Source organism: Trachypithecus francoisi, unplaced genomic scaffold, assembly GCF_009764315.1.
Source record: "Trachypithecus francoisi isolate TF-2019V2 unplaced genomic scaffold, Tfra_2.0 Lachesis_group3, whole genome shotgun sequence".
NCBI lineage: Eukaryota > Metazoa > Chordata > Mammalia > Primates > Cercopithecidae > Trachypithecus > Trachypithecus francoisi.
This window is the reverse complement of record NW_022681468.1, coordinates 74508958-74528762: the sequence shown is the minus strand read 5'-3', so window position 1 is coordinate 74528762 and position 19805 is coordinate 74508958. Positions and strand designations below refer to the sequence as shown.

Genomic DNA, 19805 nt, shown 5'->3' with positions numbered 1-19805 from the left:
CTGATTGACGTGTATTGATTGATTGATAGAATTAACTAAATACAAAGATAATAGGTGAGTGATACTATATGGTTCTACATAACTTAGGTACTGGCACTTAGTACACAAAACTTGAAGCATAACCTGAAAATCAGAGAATACAAATTAATATTGTTATTGCATTTATAAAATTAAGTCTACCACAACAGGCAGATTCTTGAACATTATTTTAGCCCCAAATTTTGGAGATAGCTTACTCTATAAATACTAGAAAAAGACACTTAAGATGCCTTAATAATTAAAACCCTAAAGTAGAAATGTCTTTATACTTTAACATGGGTGTAACAAAATGAGTACCTTGTCACTTCCATGTTAAGTTTTATCCATACCAGTTAAATAATTCAGTTGTTACTAAGTAATGAGGGAGCTCTGTCCAGATGTCTGTGTGTTAGAAGATTCTGTAACAGAAAATTCAAATCCATGGATACTATTGATATTTAGCAACTGATATTCCTAGCTTCAAAAATCAAAAGTTTTAGCTGGACATGGTGGTGTGTGCCTGTAGTCCCAGGTACTCCAGAGGCTGAGGCAAGAAGATTGATTCAACCTATCAGAATGACTATACTGTAATTAAAAGAAGAAAAATAACAAGTGTTGGCACAGATGTGGAGAAACGAAAACCTTTATACATTGCTGGTGGGAATGTAACATGGTGCAAATTGAAAAGCTTTATGATTTCTCAAAAAGTTAAACATAAAATTACCATTTGACCTGGTAATTCCACTCTTATATATATATTTACAATAATTGAAAACAAGGACTGACACAAATACTTATATACAAATGTTAATAGTAGCTTTATTCACAATAATAGTAACTTTATTGACAATAGTGAAAAGGTAGAAACAACACAACAGATGGCTAGATTTAAAAATGATGGTATAATCATTCTCAGCAAACTATCGCAAGAACAGAAAACCAAACACCAAAAACACCAAAAACATGTTCTCACTCATAGGTGGGAATTGAACAATGAGATCACTTGGACACAGGAAGGGGAACATCACACACTGGGTCCTATTGTGGGGAGGGGTGAGGGGGGAGGGATAGCATTAGGAGATATACCTAATGTAAATGACGAGTTAATGGGTGCAGCACACCAACATGGCACATGTATACATATGTAATAAACCTGCAGGTTGTGCACATGTACCCTTGAACATAAAGTATAATAAAAAAAAGATTATATATATGTACAATAAAATATAATTGAGCTGTAAAAAGGCAATGAAGTTCTGATACCTGTAACAACACAGATGAACCTTGAAAACATTTTGCTAAGTGAGGTAAGTCAGACACAAAAGGGTAAATACTGTATAATTTCACGTATGTGAAATATCTAGAATAGGCAAATTCACAGAGACAGAAAATAGTCTGGAGATTACTAGGGACTAGGGGGAGGAGGAATAGGGAGTTACTACTTAATGGGCACAGAATTTGTCCTTGGAATGATGAAAAATTTTGGAAATCGATGGTGGTGATGGTTGTACAATGTCGTGAATATAATTAATGCCACTGAAATGTTCACTAAAAATGGTGAAAATGATAAATCTTATGTTACACATATTTTTCCACAATAAAAAGTGAGTCAAAACAATCACAGGCCCAGCACAGTGGCTCATGCCTATAATCTCAACAATTTGGGAGGTTGAGGCAAGTGGATCACTTGGCACCAGGAGTTTGGGACCAGACTGGCCAATATGGTGAAACCCTGTCTCTACTAAAAATACAAAAAATTAGCTGAGCATGGCTGCGTGCGCTGGCTCACGCCTGTAATCCCAGCACTTTGGGAGGCAGAGGCAGGCGATCACGAAGTCAGGAGATCAAGACCATCCTGGCTAACACGGCGAAACCCTGTCTCTACTTAAAATACAAAAAATTAGCCAGGTGTGGTGGCAGGTGCCTGTAGTCCCAGGTACTTGGGAAGATGAGGCAGGAGAATGGCATGAATCCAGGAGGTGGAGCTTGCAGTGAGCCGAGATCGCACCACTGTACTCCAGCCTGGGCGACAGAGCGAGACTCCATCTCAAAAAAAAAAAAAAAAAAAAAAAAATTAGCTGGGCACGGTGGTGTACATCTGTAGTCCCAGCTACTTGGGAGGCTGAGGCACAAGAATCACTTGAACCTGGGAGGCGGAGTTTGCAGTGAACCTAAATTGCACCACTGAACTCCAGCCTGGACAACAGAGTGAGACTCTGCCTCAAAAAAAAAAAAAAAATCACATTTGAAACATGATCTTGCAAATTGCTTGTTTTCTTGCAGCCCTTTTATTGCTCAGAGATCTAACGATAGTGCGGCCTAGTTATCTCTCTACTATAGGGACTATAGCATACAAAAGCAGAAGTTATATCTCTGTTGGTATAATTGAGCAAGTGCGTGTTTGCTTAAGCATCTGGAAATTAAATTTAGGCTTCTGAGTTTAGGTTTTGCGTCCTTTCTGCAGAAGAATCCTCACTAAATGTTGACTCAAACAGAGCAAGAATGGACTTCTTGAAGACCTTTTTGAAGTTCTCCCCAGTAAATAAGTAGAGTGTGGGAGAAAAGATAGTATTGAAAGAAGTGGTTAGCACTGTAAATATCAGAGTAAACTCTAAAAGTAGTGACTGGCTCTTAGTGAGAAGTAAACCCTGGTGTATATGATAGGGCATCCAACACACAAAGAAAGAGACAATGGCAGTCACCATAACTTTGAAGGGCTTGCTGGATTTAAACAGACCCCTCTCTTTCACCTTGCTGGCTACTCTTTCATAACAAAAGATGATGATGAAGAAAGGCAGAAGAAAGCCCAGGAAGAAGCGGCTGATGAAACAGGCTACATGAATCCACTGCCTTAATGCTTGCATCTCCTTGCTTTCCCAGTTAGTAGACACAGCATAGTTATTTCGGCAAGTCACCTTTCCTTCACGGTCATGATGTGTCTCTCTGAAAATCAAATACGGGATGCTGAAGGCAGCGGCTGAGATCCAGACTCCTAGGACAATGCTGGAAGCCCATCGTGGGGTTCGGTGCTGCTGGGACCACACTGGGTGAAGAGTGAGAAGGTAACGATCAAGACTGATGGCCGAAAGGAAGAAAACAGAGGTGAACATCCCCAGAGACAAAGTGCCATTGAAGACCTTGCACAAGGCAGTTCCAAAGTTCCAGTGATTGTCCTGAAGTTGGGAGGTGGCCATAAATGGTAGAATCAATGTTGAAATAAAATATGAGAGAATGAGATGAAAATATAAGAGAGTATTGACAGTCTGTTTCATCTTGAATCTTAGCACCCATAGATAGAGGCCATTGGTGATGGTACCAATTATAGATGAAACGTACAAAGAAAGGGCAATAATCATTTTTGATGCAGGAGCTAGAAACTGAGTGCTGTTTCTTACTAAAGTAGAGGCATTGATCAGGTAATCAGTAGAATTGATCAGATCCATAATGACCTGTGGAGTGAGAAACAGTGCAAATAACAAGAAAAAAGCACAAGAAAAGGTTAAATGTAAAAATTTAAAGAGTAATTTTTTACATAGTCATAGGTCTAGTCCAAATGATAATATTTTAACAGGGGTAAGCAAAATATTTCTGCACATCAAATATTTTTCTAAGGTCTATACTTTTATGTTTTAATGAAGAATTAACATCAGATGAATCTGAGCATCAAAAGTAGAAATATACAGATGAAATGAAATAAATGTGAAAAAGAAGTAAATATTGGGACATTTTGACAATTGTTAAATAATTAGGTAGTTAAAAATCTATTTTTTTTTTTTTTCTGGTCTGTCACCCAGGCTGGAGTGCAGTGGAGTGATCACAGCTCACTCAGCCTTGACCTCCTGGGCTCAAGGAATCCTCCTGCCTCAGCCTCCTGAGGAGTTGGGACTACAGGTACACAATAGCAGGCTGGCTATTTTTTTTTTTTTTTTTGTAGAGACGGGGTCTCACTATGTTGCCCAGCCAGGTCTTGAACTTCTGGACTCAAGCGATTCTCCTACTTGGCCTCCCAAAGTGTTGAGATGACAGGTGTGAGGCACTGCACATGGTCAAAAATCTTCTACTTGGACATTAAGCAGAAGTCTGACCCTTTTTGATGGGCAAAACTTCTTGAATAAGACAATGTAGAATAAGTCTTATTTGACTTGGTGAGGGCAAAAGTTGCTAATGAAATGAACTTGAATAACAAAAATAATAGCAATGTGGCAAATTAGTACTCATGGATTTTATAATTAGATTTCTCTTATGAGCTAATTATATATAGTAAATACTATTATCTAGTATTCTAATACTCAGCACATAATGGTGAGAACTAATATTCATATGGGAGTTGTAAGCCACCACAAGATTGTGAAGTATCTTCAGAAACATCAACAAAAGAGGGAAGTGTATTGTAAGATGTAGTAATTTTTTTTTTTTTTTTTTTGAGACAGAGTCTTGCTCTGTCACCCAGGCTGGAGTGCAGTAGCATGATCTTGGCTTACTGCAACCTCTGCCTCCTGGGTTCAATCTATTCTTCTTCCTCAGCCTCCTGAGTAGCTGGGATTACAGACACTCGCCACCATGCCCAGCGAAGTTTTGTATTTTTGGTAGAGACAGTGTTCCACCGTGTTGGCCAGGCTGGTCTCAAACTCCTGATTTCAGGTAATCCATCCACTTCGGTCTCCTAAAATGCTGGGATTACAGGTGTGAGCCACCGTGCCTGGCCAGATGTAGTAATATTAATAGTTCATTCTTGAGGAGGGGACAAAAAGGAGAAAAGTCACCAAACTCATGTTTATACAATATTTGTGGTATGCCAGGAGCTTTCTATAAAAATCACTTCTGGCTGGGCACGGTGGCTCATGCCTCTCATCCCAGCACTTTGAGAGGCCAAGGCAGGCAGATCACGAGGTCAGCAGATTGAGACCATCCTGGCCAACATGGCGAAACCCCATCTCTACTAAAAATACAAAAATTAGTTGGGCGTGGTGGTGCGCGCTTGTAATCCCAGCTAGTCGGGAGACTGAGGCAGGATGATCACTTGAACCCGGGAGGCGGAGGGTGCAGTGAGCCGAGATCATGCCACTGCATTCCAGCCTGGGCAACAGAGTGAGACTCCGTCTCAATAAATAAATAAATAAATAAATAAAATCATTTCTGTTTTTCCTCGCAAAGCCTGTGAAGCAAATCTTTAAACAGAGGGGAAAGTGAGGCTTCGTTGGGTTACATGGCTTATCCATCAGTATTTTCCACCATGCCTCCATTGTACCAGGTGGGAAACTCTACTACTGTTTTATATTACTTCTTTGAAACTTGGTAATTCATATGTAGTGATTTTAATAATGCTCCATGAATCAGTGTTTGATTATCTAAAATATACAATTCCTTGGATAATGGATCCCATGGTATCAAAAATATAAACCTGAGAATATTTAGGAAAATAGCTCTTATAACAGAGTCATATCAGCAAATTGGTTTTAGATAAATTGGATAAAGCAATGGAAATTACTAATGATGCTTTTTCCCCCACTAAACAAAGACATTCTAAGAATATATACAGATAAGTAAGATAATTGCTATTTATTTTATTTTTATTTATTTTTTAGAGACAGGCTGGAGTGCAGTGGGACGATCCTAGCTCACTGCAGCCTGGAACTCCTGGGCTTCATCAATGCTCCTGCCTCAGACTCCAGATAGCTGGGATCACAGGTGTGCAGCACCACATTTGGCTAATTTTAAAATTCTTTGTAGAGAAAAGGGTCTTGCTGTGATGCCCAGGCTGGTGTTCAATGCCTGGCCTAAAGTGATCCTCCCACCTCAGCCTCCCAAAGTGCTAGGATTAAAGGCATGAGCTGCTGTGCCCAGCCATAATTGCTATTTAAAATCACAACTTCCTAAGTTAATTCTGCCTTCTAAGGGAATTGCAAAATTTTTCTCTAAAGTAGAAAAATGATTTTTCAGGAAAATACCTTAGTGTCTTCTTTGGGAATAAAAAGTAGAGTCTGAAGGGTATGAAATGGACAGGCAATGGCAAATCAAAGAATGAGAACTTGAGAGAGAAGCTTTGTGAAGGCCCTGGGACCTTAAGAAGAGGGTGGACGGCAAGGATGACTTTAAGACACGCAGCACAGAAAAAAACTCAACAGGAGTTTAGGAGTCCTAAAGAGGAGAAAGGGTCAATGAAGTATTTTGAGAAGCAGAAATGACACAGGGGATTTAAAAATAGGAATGTCTAATAATTACAATCTATTTGCTATGCTTTGATATGGTATAGTGTCCCTTTTCCCCATCAACCCTCAGCTGTCTTGTGCTGGTGGTGGTTCTGGGGAATCAAAGTCTCTGTGGTGTTTTTATCCATGGAGTTTGTGTGTAGAGGTGTGCCTGTGATCAGTGTATGTGTATCTCAGTGTATTTGTGTGGTCTCTGTGTATGTATGTGTCTGTGGTCTTTGTATGTTTTTCTGTGGAATGTGTGTATGTGTGTCTGTGTTGTGTGTGTGTAGTCTCTTTATGTGTGTGCATGTGAGAAACTAGATACCTGAATTATAGGAAAGATTTTTTTTTTTAATTGTGCATCTGAGCTCTAGAAGGACGTCTGAAAGTAATGTAGAACATGGGCAAAATCATAGTACAACTTTTCTGATCAATGTTGGTAGTGATTCTGAATATCATATAAAGTTTCCTAGGAATTCTGATTTATTGCACATAACCAGGAGATTTCTTCATCCTTAAACACCTTTAAAATGATTTTAAAGTACTTGAGAATAAATAAATGGGGCAGATCTCAGACTCTGGCATCCCACAGACCTGGGTTTGTATCCTACCTCTACCACTTACCAGCTCTGCACGTTTAGACTTAACTTGTTGAGCCTTTTTCTCCTGCTAAGCCCCTCAGTTTTTTTGTTTGTTTGTTTGTTTTTTTAGACCGAGTCTCCCTCTGTCTCCCAGGCTGAAGCGCAGTGGCGCAATCCTGGTTCACTGCAACCTCTGCCTCCTGGGTTCAAGCGATTCTCCTGCCTCAGCCTCTTCAGTAGCTGGGACTACAGGCACCTGCTACCATGCCTGGCTAATTTTTATATTTTTAGTAGAGACAGGGTTTCACCATATTGGCCAGGCTGTTCTAAAACTCCTGACCTTGTGATCTGCCCGCCTCAGCCTCCCAAAGTGCTGGGATTACAGGCGTGAGCCACCGCTCCCAGCCACAAGTGGCTTTCAGGAAGACCCCACCTCCACTTGGGAACACTGAGCTGCAGGCGCAGGGGAAGGCCACAGGAGCCTCGGGAAGCTGATGTGCAATAAGCCTAGAGGGTCAATTCAGATCATAGCTCTAGGAGAAACCTGCTAGTCCAGAGAATCTTACCTCGGAGCTGTATCTTTATGCCAGATTGGTCTTGAGCAGGCCAAAGTGACTCTACACCATCAATCTTCTCACTAGGAACAGAGTGAACAAAATCAATGCCACTTTGCCTTCATTTCATACGTCTTTCTTCTTGCTAATGCTACTCCCCAAGCTTGAACTTACTATTATTTAAATACTCAGTGAGGTCTTTTCCTCTTTTTGGTTCCTTTTTTCTGTGGAATTTACTGCTATAGAGATATAGTTAGAGAAATGAGTACTTCTTCAAATCATTTCTCCATTTTGAGGGACATTAAAAAATATCTGTAAGTGACCAAGTGCAGTGGCTCACACCTGTAGTCCCAGTGCTTTGGGAGGCCGAGGCAGGAGGATAACTTGAAACCAGGAGTTAGAGACCAAAAAAAAAAAAAAAAAAATAGCCGGGCCTGGTGGTGCACATCTGTAGCACTAGCTACTTGGGAGGAGAGGCTGAGGCAGGAGGATCACTTGAGCCCAGGAGTTCGAGGCTGCAGTGTTCTATGATCATGGTGGTGAATAGCCACCATACTCCAGCCTGGGCAACACAGCGAGACCATGCCTCTCAAAAGAGACAGAAAGAGAGACAGACAGAGAGCGAGAGCGAGAGCGAGAGAGAGAGAGAGAGAGAGAGAGAGAGAGAGAATTGCATAGGCTAAGTCATTTCATTTAAAAGGCTAATAAGCTTGTTTCAGGTGTTAATTCCCTTCTTGTATTGGGACATCCCCCCAGGCATCCACTCTGCCTCAACTCTAGGGTGTTTGTTAGGATATGGATGGATGGTGTTGGGTACATAAGGAGGTGGTAAATATCAGGCAGGGACCAAAATAAACTCTGGAAATGAGCTACCTAATCTTGCTGGAGAGAATATGGTTAGAAGGAAAAACTTAAATACTGAGTTTCACATTAAAATGGAATTTATGAGGACAGGCCAGAGATTTGTATTATTCAGTTTGGGATGGTGAAGACTGACAGGCAGAACAATCTGCATCTGTATGATGGTTGTAGAATGGTTGGAAAAAACCAGAATTGGTGACTACATCCTAGAAGATGATCTCTTTGTAAGGAATCTTCCAATACAGGTAATGGATTTATGAACCATTGCTGACTGAGTTCTACATTTTCTATGCTCCTCTCTCTAATCCATCTCTGAAATTTTTTTGGATCCCCCTCTGTGCTGACCTCAGTGTCCTGATTTTTTTCCTGCTTGCTTTCCTCTTCATCTCTTCATTACCAATGGAGAAAATACATCAAAACCGCCGTGCAGCGTTGGTTGTCAAGAGTTTAGGAGTCAAAACCATTACCCAGTCTTTGTTAGACTTAGAATTTTATAGCTTTCACTGCTAGATTGTAGCCTTATTAAAAATAGGCTTAAATTTCAGTTCTTAATTCATTTGTGGCTATGACCTTCAACCTAATAACTGATCTTTGCAGGTTAAGGATAAGTTTTCAAACCTGCTACTATGTTTTAAAAGGGATTTTAAAAGGAATTGTGACAGGCTTTCATACCCTTGGGGTTAATTCACAGATTTGGAAGCAATCTGAGACATTATTTGGTTCAAATCCACTAATTCTGAAGTTTAGCAAACTGAGACTCAGAGAAGTTAAATGAATTACAAAAGATTTTCACCAAGAAAAGCTAAGGGCTCCTTCTTATGCTATCTTTTCAATTAAAAAAAGGAATTTGGACCAGTTTTTCCTCTTCTCCCCTCACTCTATGTTTCTCATTTCTGTAATTTCTAAAATTCATAAATAACAAATATATTAGAGATTAGTGCTTAACTTTTCTCGTCAAATATGTACTAGGGCTAGTACCACCATTAGATAGCGTAAAATTTGATTATTGTATAACTCTCCTCAGAAATACTCTTAATAGTGAGTATTTTCCTCCCATAGGTGATTAAACCAATGATATTAACAATGTTAGGAAATACACAGAGTGTATTTGAAGAAGTAATTCTCTTCTGTGGCTTTAGTAATGTGGCTTCTTTCAGTTTACTTTTCATATTTCGAATCAAGTCAGGTGATTTCAAAAAAGAACTTACAGAAATGGAAACAGTTTTATGTTGTTTTGATATAACCACCATTTGAAATACATAGAAATGCAGAAGCAGATGGTACTCCTGAATCAAATGTGTGAAAGGCTAGTAACTCATAGATGCATATAATTTTTAGAGTTGGAAGAGACCAAGGAGTTAATTTCATCTAACTCCCGTTCTGTAAGTATTTCAGATGACTGCAGTTGTATAAGCTATTTCTTTATGAATATGATTTGTCTGCTTATAGATGTTATGCCTGTGTGACTGTCTTTAGTATACCTGAGTGTTTATGCTTGTGAAAGTATGTATGTTACTATTGCCTATTTTATTGTGTAAAGTGGCCCATAAAGTGATCTGTTGTTTTTGTTTGTTTTGTTGTTGTTGTTTTTAAGAGACAATGTCTGTCTCTATCATCCAGGCTGGAGTGTGGTGGAGTGATCACGACTGACTGCAGTCTTGACCTCCCAAGCTTAAGTGATCCTCCCACTTCAGCCTCCCCAAGTTACTGGGACTACAGGCATATGCCACTGCACTGGGCTATTTTTTAATTTTTTGTAGAGATGAGGTTTCACTATCTTGCCCAGGCTGATATTGAACTCCTGGGCTCAAGTGATCCTCCTGCCTTGGCCTCCCAAAGTGCTGGGATTACAGGCATGAGCCACTTCACCTGGCCAATATGTTTCTCAAATAAATCTTTTAAAAATGTAAATACATTTAAAGAACTTAAAAAAATTTTTTTTAGAATTTTTTTCAGAATTTTGATCTTTTGGGATTTCAACACTTGGGATTGTGGCCCAAACCCCTATAGGTAAGGGTTTAGCACAGTACCTGGCACATGGTATGTGTTAAATATATGATAGCTAATGCCAGGTGGGGTGTCAGAGCCTTGCCATGGAGAGTGATTGGCTTGAGGGTGGTAAAAAGAATTTACCAACAAAAGTATAGGTTTGAAAAGGAAAGTTGTATTAGATGGAAAGAACACTGTAGCAGAGTGCAATGGGCGGGCGCTTCAGCAAGAGAGGACTGAGGGTGCTGCACTGGATTTTCCTTAGGGGTATTTATGGACCTTCAAGCAGGAGCTTAAGGGTAATTTGGACCATATTAGTCACACAGGTCATGATAAATGATTACATTTGTAGACATTTTGGTGCCGTGACATCAGTAAGAATTGTACAATGAGTTTTGACATACATGCAGTCTGAAGATCTATAGAAATTCTAGTTACTTAAAAGTTTTTGGGAAAGAAGCCTGGTACCAGATGCCAGCTTTAGATAGGAAGGACATCTAATTACTTCTGAATTCCTCAGATAAGGAGTTTTGCCTCCAGATGGTCTGCTTGCTGACCACCAGGAGATCTTTGCTCTCCTCAGCTAACATTAGTATTATGGAAGTTGTAGTAGAGGACACCAGCAAGTCCAGTGGGCTGGAGCAAATCTCTGAGCAATGCAATTCAAGAAACATTCATTGAGAATCTATTGTATGTAAGACAGTATTTGAGACTGAGGAAAATAAAGTAAGTAATTCAAAATAATTGCCCTTAATGTTTGTAGTTATTAAATATGATACCTGAACTCAATAGCTTAGGGATGTTGGGGAGGGCATATTCTGGGTCTTGGAAACAGTATGCTTAAAGGCAAAGCTGAAGAGAGCAATGCTTCATTTGTCTGGCCTGATCCTGTACTTTTCAAGATCACTTCTCACTACCCTGCATATTCCAGCATAGTGAGAGTGACAATGCAGGTATCACTCCAGTGCTTTCTAGCCTGGCTGAAGTCACACTCACCTGGAAATCTTTAAAAACATACAAGGCATTCCTGAGATTTCATTCATGCAATCTTTACCAAGTATTTATTGTATTTGAAGCACTATTCTTGCCACTGGGGAGAGACAGCGATAAGAGTTGTGTTCTTATGGAGCTTACATGCTAGCGGGGAGAAGTGAGCCTTAAACCAGTAAATAGAGCCGGATGCGGTGGCTCATGCCTGTAATCCCAGCACTTTGGGAGGCTGAGGAGGGTGGATCACCTGACGTCAGGAGTTTGAGATCAGCCTGGCCAACATAGTGAAACCTCTTCTCTACTGAAATTACCAAAAAAAAATTAACTGGATGTGATGGCGGGTGCCATCAGGAGGCTGAGGCAGGAGAATTGTTTGAACCCGGGAGGCAGAGGTTGCAGTGAGCCAAGAGCACACCATTGCACTCCAGCCTGGGCAACAAGAGCGAAATTCCATCTCAAAAACAAAACAAAACAAAAAACAAAAACAGTAAATAAACACATAAAGAAGAGAAACATCAGCTAGCACTACAGTGCTATGCAGAATATTAAAACATAGAAACGTGAGATCATCATGGCAGATGGGAGGCAGGACTAGATTGCGGCTCTAACTCGGATGGACAGAGCAGTGTGTGGAGGCTCACATCATGAATTTTAGCTCCAGAACGACTGCAAGAATAAAGCAGGAATCCCAAGAGAACCCACAGACCCTCTGAAAGAAGCAGACTGCTCCTGCAGGACCCAGGAGACACCCCAAATACTGTGAGTGCCCAAACTGCGCAAGTGGGAAAGGGAGATCTTCCTCTCCAGAACACACACCCCCACTGGGGAAAATGAACGTCTAGTTTGCGGGAAGTTTCACACCTTCAGGAGCTGAGACAATTTACAGAGCCAAGCAAATTATGCAGCAGAGGAGCAGGAAAGGTCCTGGGAACTCACTGGGTCCCCAAGCAGGCCTTTCCTGCTGGCTCCACAGGAATCCTTTTGGGAGGGCAGCCAGAGGTGTGGGGGAGTGGGGTGAAGGGATGCCACAGAGAGAAGGAAGTGTCCAGCTAAACTTTGTAACAATTTGAACTGGGCAAGAAGCCTCCTGGCCAGACCTCTGTCAAGAGTGTGAATCCAGCATCTAGACTCCACAGGTTGGGGAGGAACCAAACTCTTTTCTTTTGCAGCTGGGAGGAGGGTAGCCTGGGGCAAGTTCTCAAACCCTGCTTGCTCACTATCTGGAAACAGACTCGCGGCTGTTAGGGATGGCAAACTGGGAATGAGAATGGCCCTTTGGATTGTGTGGGACCTGGGTGAGGTCTGTGACTCCCACTTTCCTGACAACCTGCATGACTCAGCAGAGGCAGCCATAATCCTTCTAGGTACACAACTCCATTGACCTGGGAACCTTGCCCCCATCTCCACAGCAGCTGCAGCAAGACCCCCACAAGGAGAGTCTGAGCTCAGACATGCCTAGTCCTGCCCCCACCTGATGGGCTTTTCCTACCCTCCCTCATAGCTGAAGACGAAGGGCATATTCTCTTGGGAGTTCTAGGACCCCTCTCACTGCTGGTTCCTCTTAATATTACCATAGCTGATGCTCTCTGGAAAGAACCACCTTCCAGCAGGAGACCAACCAGCACAAAAATAGAACATTGAATGCAAATGGCCTAAGCTCCACTTAAAAGATACAGAACTACAGAATGGATAGGAAAGAACTCACCAACCAACTATCTACTGCCTTCAGGAGACTCACCTAACGCATAAGGACTCACATAAACTTAAGTAAAGGGGTGGAAAAAGGCATTTCATGCAAATGGACACCAAAAGCAAGCAGGGCTAGCTATTCTTATATCAGAAAAAACAAACTTTAAAGCAACACCAGTTAAAAGAGACAAAGAAGGACATTATATAATGGTAAAAGGCCTTGTCCAACAGGAAAATATCACAATCCTAAACATGTATGCACCTAACAATGGAGCTCCCAAATTTATAAAACAATTACTAATAGACCTAAGAAATGAGATAGGCAGCAATACAATAGTAGTGGGGGACTTCAATACTCCACTAACAGCACTAGACAGGTCATCAAAACAGAAAGTTGACAAGGAAACAATGTATTTAAACTATACCTTGGAACAAATGGACTTAACAGCTATGTATGAACATTTCAGTCAACAACCACAGAATACACATTCCATTCAACAGCCCATGGAACTTTCTCCAATATAGGCCATATGATAGGCCACAAAACAAGCCTCAATAAATTTAAGAAAATTGAAATTATATCAAGCACTCTCTCAGACCACAGTGGAATATAACTGAAAATCAACTCCAGAAAGAACCTTCAAAACCATGCAAATAAATGGAAATTAAATAACTGGTTCCTCAATGAGCATTGGGTCAAAAACGAAATCAAAATGGAAATTAAAAAATTATTTGGGCCGGGCACGGTGGCTCAAGCCTGTAATCCCAGCACTTTGGGAGGCTGAGACGGGCAGATCACGAGGTCAGGAGATCAAGACCATCCTGGCTAACACAGTGAAACCCCATCTCTACTAAGAATACAAAAAAAAAATTAGCCAGGCATGGTGGTGGGCACCTGTAGTCCCAGCTACTCAGGAGACTGAGGCAGGAGAATGGCGTGAACCCAGGAGGCAGAGCTTGCAGTGAGCTGAGATTGCGCCACTGCACTCCAGCCTGGGTGACAGAGCAAGACTCCAGCTCAAAAAAAAAAAAAAAAAAAAAAAAATTATTTGAGGGGACAAATCAAGATGGCCAAATAGGAACAGCTCCCGTCTGCAGCTCCTAGCAAGATCAACATAGAAAGCAGGTGATTTCTGAATTTCCAACTGAGATATCCAGTTTATCTCATTAGGACTGATCAGGCAGTGGGTGCAGCCCACAGAGGGCAAGCAGAAGCAGGGTGGAGCATTGCCTCACCCGAGAAGTGCAAGAGGTTGGGGACCTCCCTCTCCTAGGCAAGGGAAGCCATGAGGGACTGTGCTGTCTGACCCAGATACTATGCTTCTCCCACACTTTTTGCAACCCCCAGGCCAGGAGATTCCCTTGTATGCCTACATCATCAAGCACAAAACTGGGCAGCTGTTTGGGCAGACACTGAGCTAGCTGCAGGAGGTTTTTTTTCATATCCCAGTGGCACCTGGAACCCCAGCAAGACAGAACTGTGCATTCTCCTGGAAAGGGGGCTGAAACCAGGGAGCCAAGTGGTCTCCCTCAGCAGGTCCCACTCCCACAGAGCCCAGCAAGCTAAGAAACACTGGCGTGAAATGCTTGCTGCTAGCACAGCAGTCTGAAGTTAACTGGGGATAATGGAGTTTGGTGGGGGGAGGGACGTCCACCATTACTGAGGCTTGAGTAGGCAGTTTTCCCCTCACAGTGTTAAGGAAACTGCCAGAAGTTTGAACTGTGCAGAATTCACTGCAGCATGGCAAAGTGGCTGTGGCCAGACTGCCTCTCTAGAGTCCTTCTCAGTGGGCAGGGCATCTCTGAAAGAAAGGCAGCAGCCCCAGTCAGGGGCTTAAAAATAAAACTCCCATCTCTCTGGGACAGAGCACCTGCGGGAAGGGGTGGCTGTGGGCGCAGCTTCAGCAGACTTAAATGTTCCTGTCTGCCAGCTCTGAAGAGAGCAGCGGATCTCCCAGCACAGTGCTTGAACTCTGCTAAGGGACAGACTGCCTCCTCAAGTGGCTCCCTGACTCCTGTGCCTCCTGACTGGGAAACACCTCCCAGCAGGAGTTGACAAACATCTCATACAGGAGCACTCCAGCTGGCATCTGGTGGGTGCCCCTCTGGGATGAAGCTTCCAGAGGAAGTAGCAGGCAGCAATCTTTGCTGTTCTGCAGCCTCCGCTGGTGATACCCAGGCAAACAGGGTCTGGAGTGGACCTCCAGCAAACTCCAGCAGACCTGCAGAAGAGGGGCCTAACTGTTAGAAGGAAAACTAACAAACTGAAAGCAATAACATCAACATCAACAAAAAGGATACCCACACAAAAACACCATCCAAAGACCGTCAGCATCAAAGATTAAAGGTAGATGAATCCACAAATATGAGGAAAACCCAGCACAAAAATGCTGAAAATTCCATAAACCAGAATGCCTCTTCTCCAAATGATAGCAACTCCTCTCCAGCAAGGGTACAAAATGGGATGGAGAATGAGTTTGACAAATTGGCAGAAGTAGGCTTCGGAAGGCGGGTAATAGCAAGCTCCTCTGAGCTAAAGGAGCATATTCTAACCCAATGCAAGGAAGTTAAGAGCCTTGATAAGATTACAGGAACTGCTAATCAGAAGAGCCAGTTTAGAGAAGAACATAAATGAACTGATGGAACGGAAAAACACAGCACGAGAAATTCGTGAAGCATACACAAGTATCAATAGCCGAATTGATCAAGTGGAAGAAAGGATATCAGAGATTGAAGATCAGCTTAATGAAATAAAGCATGAAGACAAGATTAGAGAAAAAAGAACAAAAAGGAATGAACAAAGCCTCCAGGAAACATGGGACTATGTGAAAAGACCAAACCTATGATTGATTGGTATACCTGAAAGTGACAGGGAGAATGGAACCAAGTTGGAAAACACTCTTCAGGATATTATCCAGGAGAACATCCCCAACCTAGCAAGACTGGCCACATTCAGAATCAGGAAATGCAGAGAACACCACTAACATACTCCTCGAGAAAAGCAACCCCAAGACACATCATTTTCAGATTCTCCAAGGTTGAAACAAAGGAAGAAAATGCTAAGAGCAGCCAGAGAGAAAGGTCGGGTCACCTACAAAGGGAAGCCCATCAGACTAACAGCAGATCTCACTGCAGAAATCCTACAAGCCAGAAGAGAGTGGGAGCCAATATTCAACATTCTTAAAGAAAAGAATTTTTAACCCAGAATTTCATATCCAGCCAAACTAAGATTTATAAGCAAAGGAGAAATAAAACCCTTTACAGATAAGAAAATGCTGAGGGATTTTGTCACTACCAGGCCTGCCTTACAAGAGCTCCTGAAGGAAGCACTAAGTATGGAAAGGAAAAACCAGTCCCAGCCACTGCAAAAACACCAAAACATAAAGACCAATGACACTATGAAGAAACTGCATCAACTATTGTGCAAAATAACTAGCTAGCATCATGATGAAAGGATCAAATTCACATATAACAATATTAAGGTTAAATGTAAACGGGCAAAATGCTCCAATTAAAAGACACAGACTTACTAATTGGATAAAGAGTCAAGACCCAGCAGTCTGCTGTATTCAGGAGACCCATCTCATGTACAAAGACACACATAGGCTCAAAATAAAGGGATGGAGGAATATTTACTAAGCAAATGGAAAGAAAAAAAAAAAGTGGGCATTGCAATCCTAGTCTCCGATAAAATAGACTTTAAACCAAAAAGATCAAAAAAGACAAAGAAAGGCATTACATAATGATAAAAGGATCAATGCAACAAGAAGAGCTAACTATCCTAAATATATATGCACCCAATACAGGAGCACCCAGATTCATAAAGCAAGTTCTTAGAGACCTACAAAGATACTTAGACTCCCACATAAGAATAATGGGAGACTTTAAAACCCCACTGTCAGTATTAGACAGATTAATGAGGCGGAAAATTAATAAGAATATACAGGACATGAACACAGCTCTGGAGCAAGTGGACCTAACAGATCCCTACAGAACTCTCCACCCCAAATCAACAGAATATACATTCTTCTCAGTGCCACATAGCACTTATTCTAAAATTGACTACATAATTGGAAGTAAAACACTCCTCAGCAAATGCAAATGAATGGAAATCATAACAGTCTCTCAGACCACAGTACAATCAAATTAGATCTCAGGATTAAGAAACTCACTCAAAACCGCACAACTACATGGAAACTGAACAACCTGCTCCTGAATGACTACTGGGTAAATAACAAAATTAAGGCAGAAATAAATAAATTATTTGAAACCAATGGGAACAAAGACACAATGAATGTACCAGAATCTCTGGGACACAGCTACAGCAGTGTTAAGAGGGAAATTTATAGCACTAAATGCCCACATCAGAAAGTGGGAAAGATCTAAAATTGACACCTTCATATCACAATTAAGAGAACTAGAGAAGCAAGAGCAAACAAATTCAAAAGTTAACAGAAGACAAGAAGTAACTAAAATCAGAGCAGAACTGAAGGAAATAGAGACATGAAAAACCCTTCAAAAAAATCAATGAATCAAGGAGCTGGTTTTTTGAAAAGATTAACAAAATAGATAGATGGCTAGCCAGACTATTAAAGAAGAAAAGAGAGAAGAATCAAATAGACACAATAAAAAATGATAAAGGGTATATCACCACTGATCTCACAGAAATAAAAACTACCATCAGAGAATACTATAAACACCTCTATGCAAATAAACTAGAAAATCTAAAAGAAATGGATAAATTCCTGGACACATACACCCTCCCAAGAATAAACGAGGAAGAAGTTGAATCCCTGAATAGACCAATAACGAGTTCTGAAATTGAGGCAGTAATTAATAGCCTACCAACCAAAAAAAGCCCAGGACCAGACAGATTTACAGCCGAATTCTACCAGAGGTACAAAGAAGAGCTTGTACCATTCCTTCTGAAACTATTCCAAACAATAGAAAAAGAGGGACTCCTCCCTAACTCATTTTTATGAGGCCAGATACTAAAACCTGGCAGAGACATACCAAAAAAGAAAATTTCAGCCCAATATTCCTGATGAACATTGATGTGAAAATCCTCAATAAAATACTGGCAAACCAAATCTAGCAGCACATCAAAAACTTATTCACTACAATCAAGTTGGCTTCATCCCTGGGATGCGGGGCTGGTTCAACATATGCGAATCAATAAACATAATCAATCACATAAACAGAACCAATGGCAAAAACCACATGATTATTTCACTAGATGCAGAAAAGGCCATCAACAAAATTCAACACCCCCTTGCCAAAAACACTCAATAAACTAGGTATTGATGGAACATTTCTGAAAATAATAAGAGCTATTTATGACAAACCCATAGCCAATATCATACTGAAAGGGCAAAATCTGGAAGCATTCCCTTTGAAAACTGGCCCAAGACAAGGATGCCCTCTCTCACCACTCCTATTCAACATAATATTGGAAGTTGTGGCCAGGGCAATTAGGCAAGAGAAAGAAATAAAGGGTATTCAAATAGGAAGAGGGGAAGTCAAATTGTCTCTGCGGATTACATGATTGTATATTTAGATAACCCCATCATCTCAGACCAAAAACTCCTTAACCAACTTCAGCAAAGTCTCAGGATACAAAGCAACTTCAGCAAAGTCTTAGGACACAAAATCAATCTGCAAAAACCACAAGCATTCCTAAACACCAATAATAGACAAACAGAGAACCAAACCATGAGTGAACTCCCATTCGCAATTGCTACGAAGAACATAATATACCTAGGAATACAACTTACAGAGGATGTAAAGGACCTCTTCAAATAAAACTACAAACCACTGCTCAAGGAAATGAGAGAGGACACATAATGGAAAAACATTCCATGTTCATGGATAGGAAGAATCAATATAGTGAAAATGGCCATACTGCCCAAAGTAATTTATAGATTCAATGCTATTTCCATCAAGCTACCATTGACTTTCTTCACAGAATTAGAAAAAACTACTTTAAATTTCGTATGGAACCAAAAAAGAGCCTACATAGCCAAGACAATTCTAAGCAAAAAGAACAAAGCTGAAGGTATTATGCTACCTGACTTCAAACTATACTACAAGGCTACAGGAACCCAAACAGCATGGTACTGGTACCAAAAGGGATATATAGACCAATGGAACAGAACAGAGACCTCAGAAATAACACCATGCATCTACAAGCATCTGATCTTTGACAAACTTGACAAAAACAAGAATTGAGAAAAGGATTCCCTATTTAATAAATGGTGCTGGAAAAACTGGCTAGCCATATGCAGAATGAAACTGGACCCCTTCCTTACACCCTATACAAAAATTAACTCAAGATGGATTAAAGACTTAAATGTAAAACCTAAAACCATAAAAACTCTAGAAGAAAACCTAGGCAATACCATTCAGGTCATAGGCATGGGCAAAGACTTCATGACTAAAACACCAAAAGCAATGTGACAACAAAATCCAAAATTGACAAATAGCATCTAATTAAACTAAAGAGCTTCTGCACAGCAAAAGAAACTATCATCAGAGTGAACAGCAACATATGGAATGGGAGAGAAATTTTGCAACGTATCCATCCGACAAAGGTCTAATATCCAGAATCTACAAGGAACTTAAAACAAATGTATAAGAAAAAACAAACAACCCCATCAAAAAGTGGGCAAAGGATATGAACAGACACTTCTCAAAAGAAGACATTTATATGGCCAACAAACATGAAAAAAAGCTCATCATCACTTGTCATTAGAGAAATGCAAATCAAAACCACAATGGGATATCATTTCATGTCAGAATGATGATCATTATAAAGTCAGGAAACAACAGATGCTCGAGAGGATGTGGAGAAATAGAAATACTTTTACACTGTTGGTGGGAGTGTAAATTAGTTCAACCATTGTGGAAGACAATGTGGTGATTCCTCAAGGATC

The 19805-nt window shown here is 40.9% G+C and overlaps 1 protein-coding gene across 1 annotated transcript; it reads right to left on the bottom strand.

The window, feature by feature from the left end:
- Window positions 1-2204: 2204 nt before the first annotated feature.
- Window positions 2205-7645, bottom strand: GPR33 (G protein-coupled receptor 33). The gene is made up of 2 exons (XM_033191207.1): window positions 7357-7645; window positions 2205-3467 (listed from the first exon to the last, which is right to left on the bottom strand). The coding sequence occupies exon 2, from the start codon at window positions 3459-3461 to the stop codon at window positions 2445-2447; it is 1017 nt and encodes a 338-aa protein (XP_033047098.1). The 5' UTR covers window positions 3462-3467; window positions 7357-7645; the 3' UTR covers window positions 2205-2444.
- Window positions 7646-19805: the final 12160 nt, after the last annotated feature.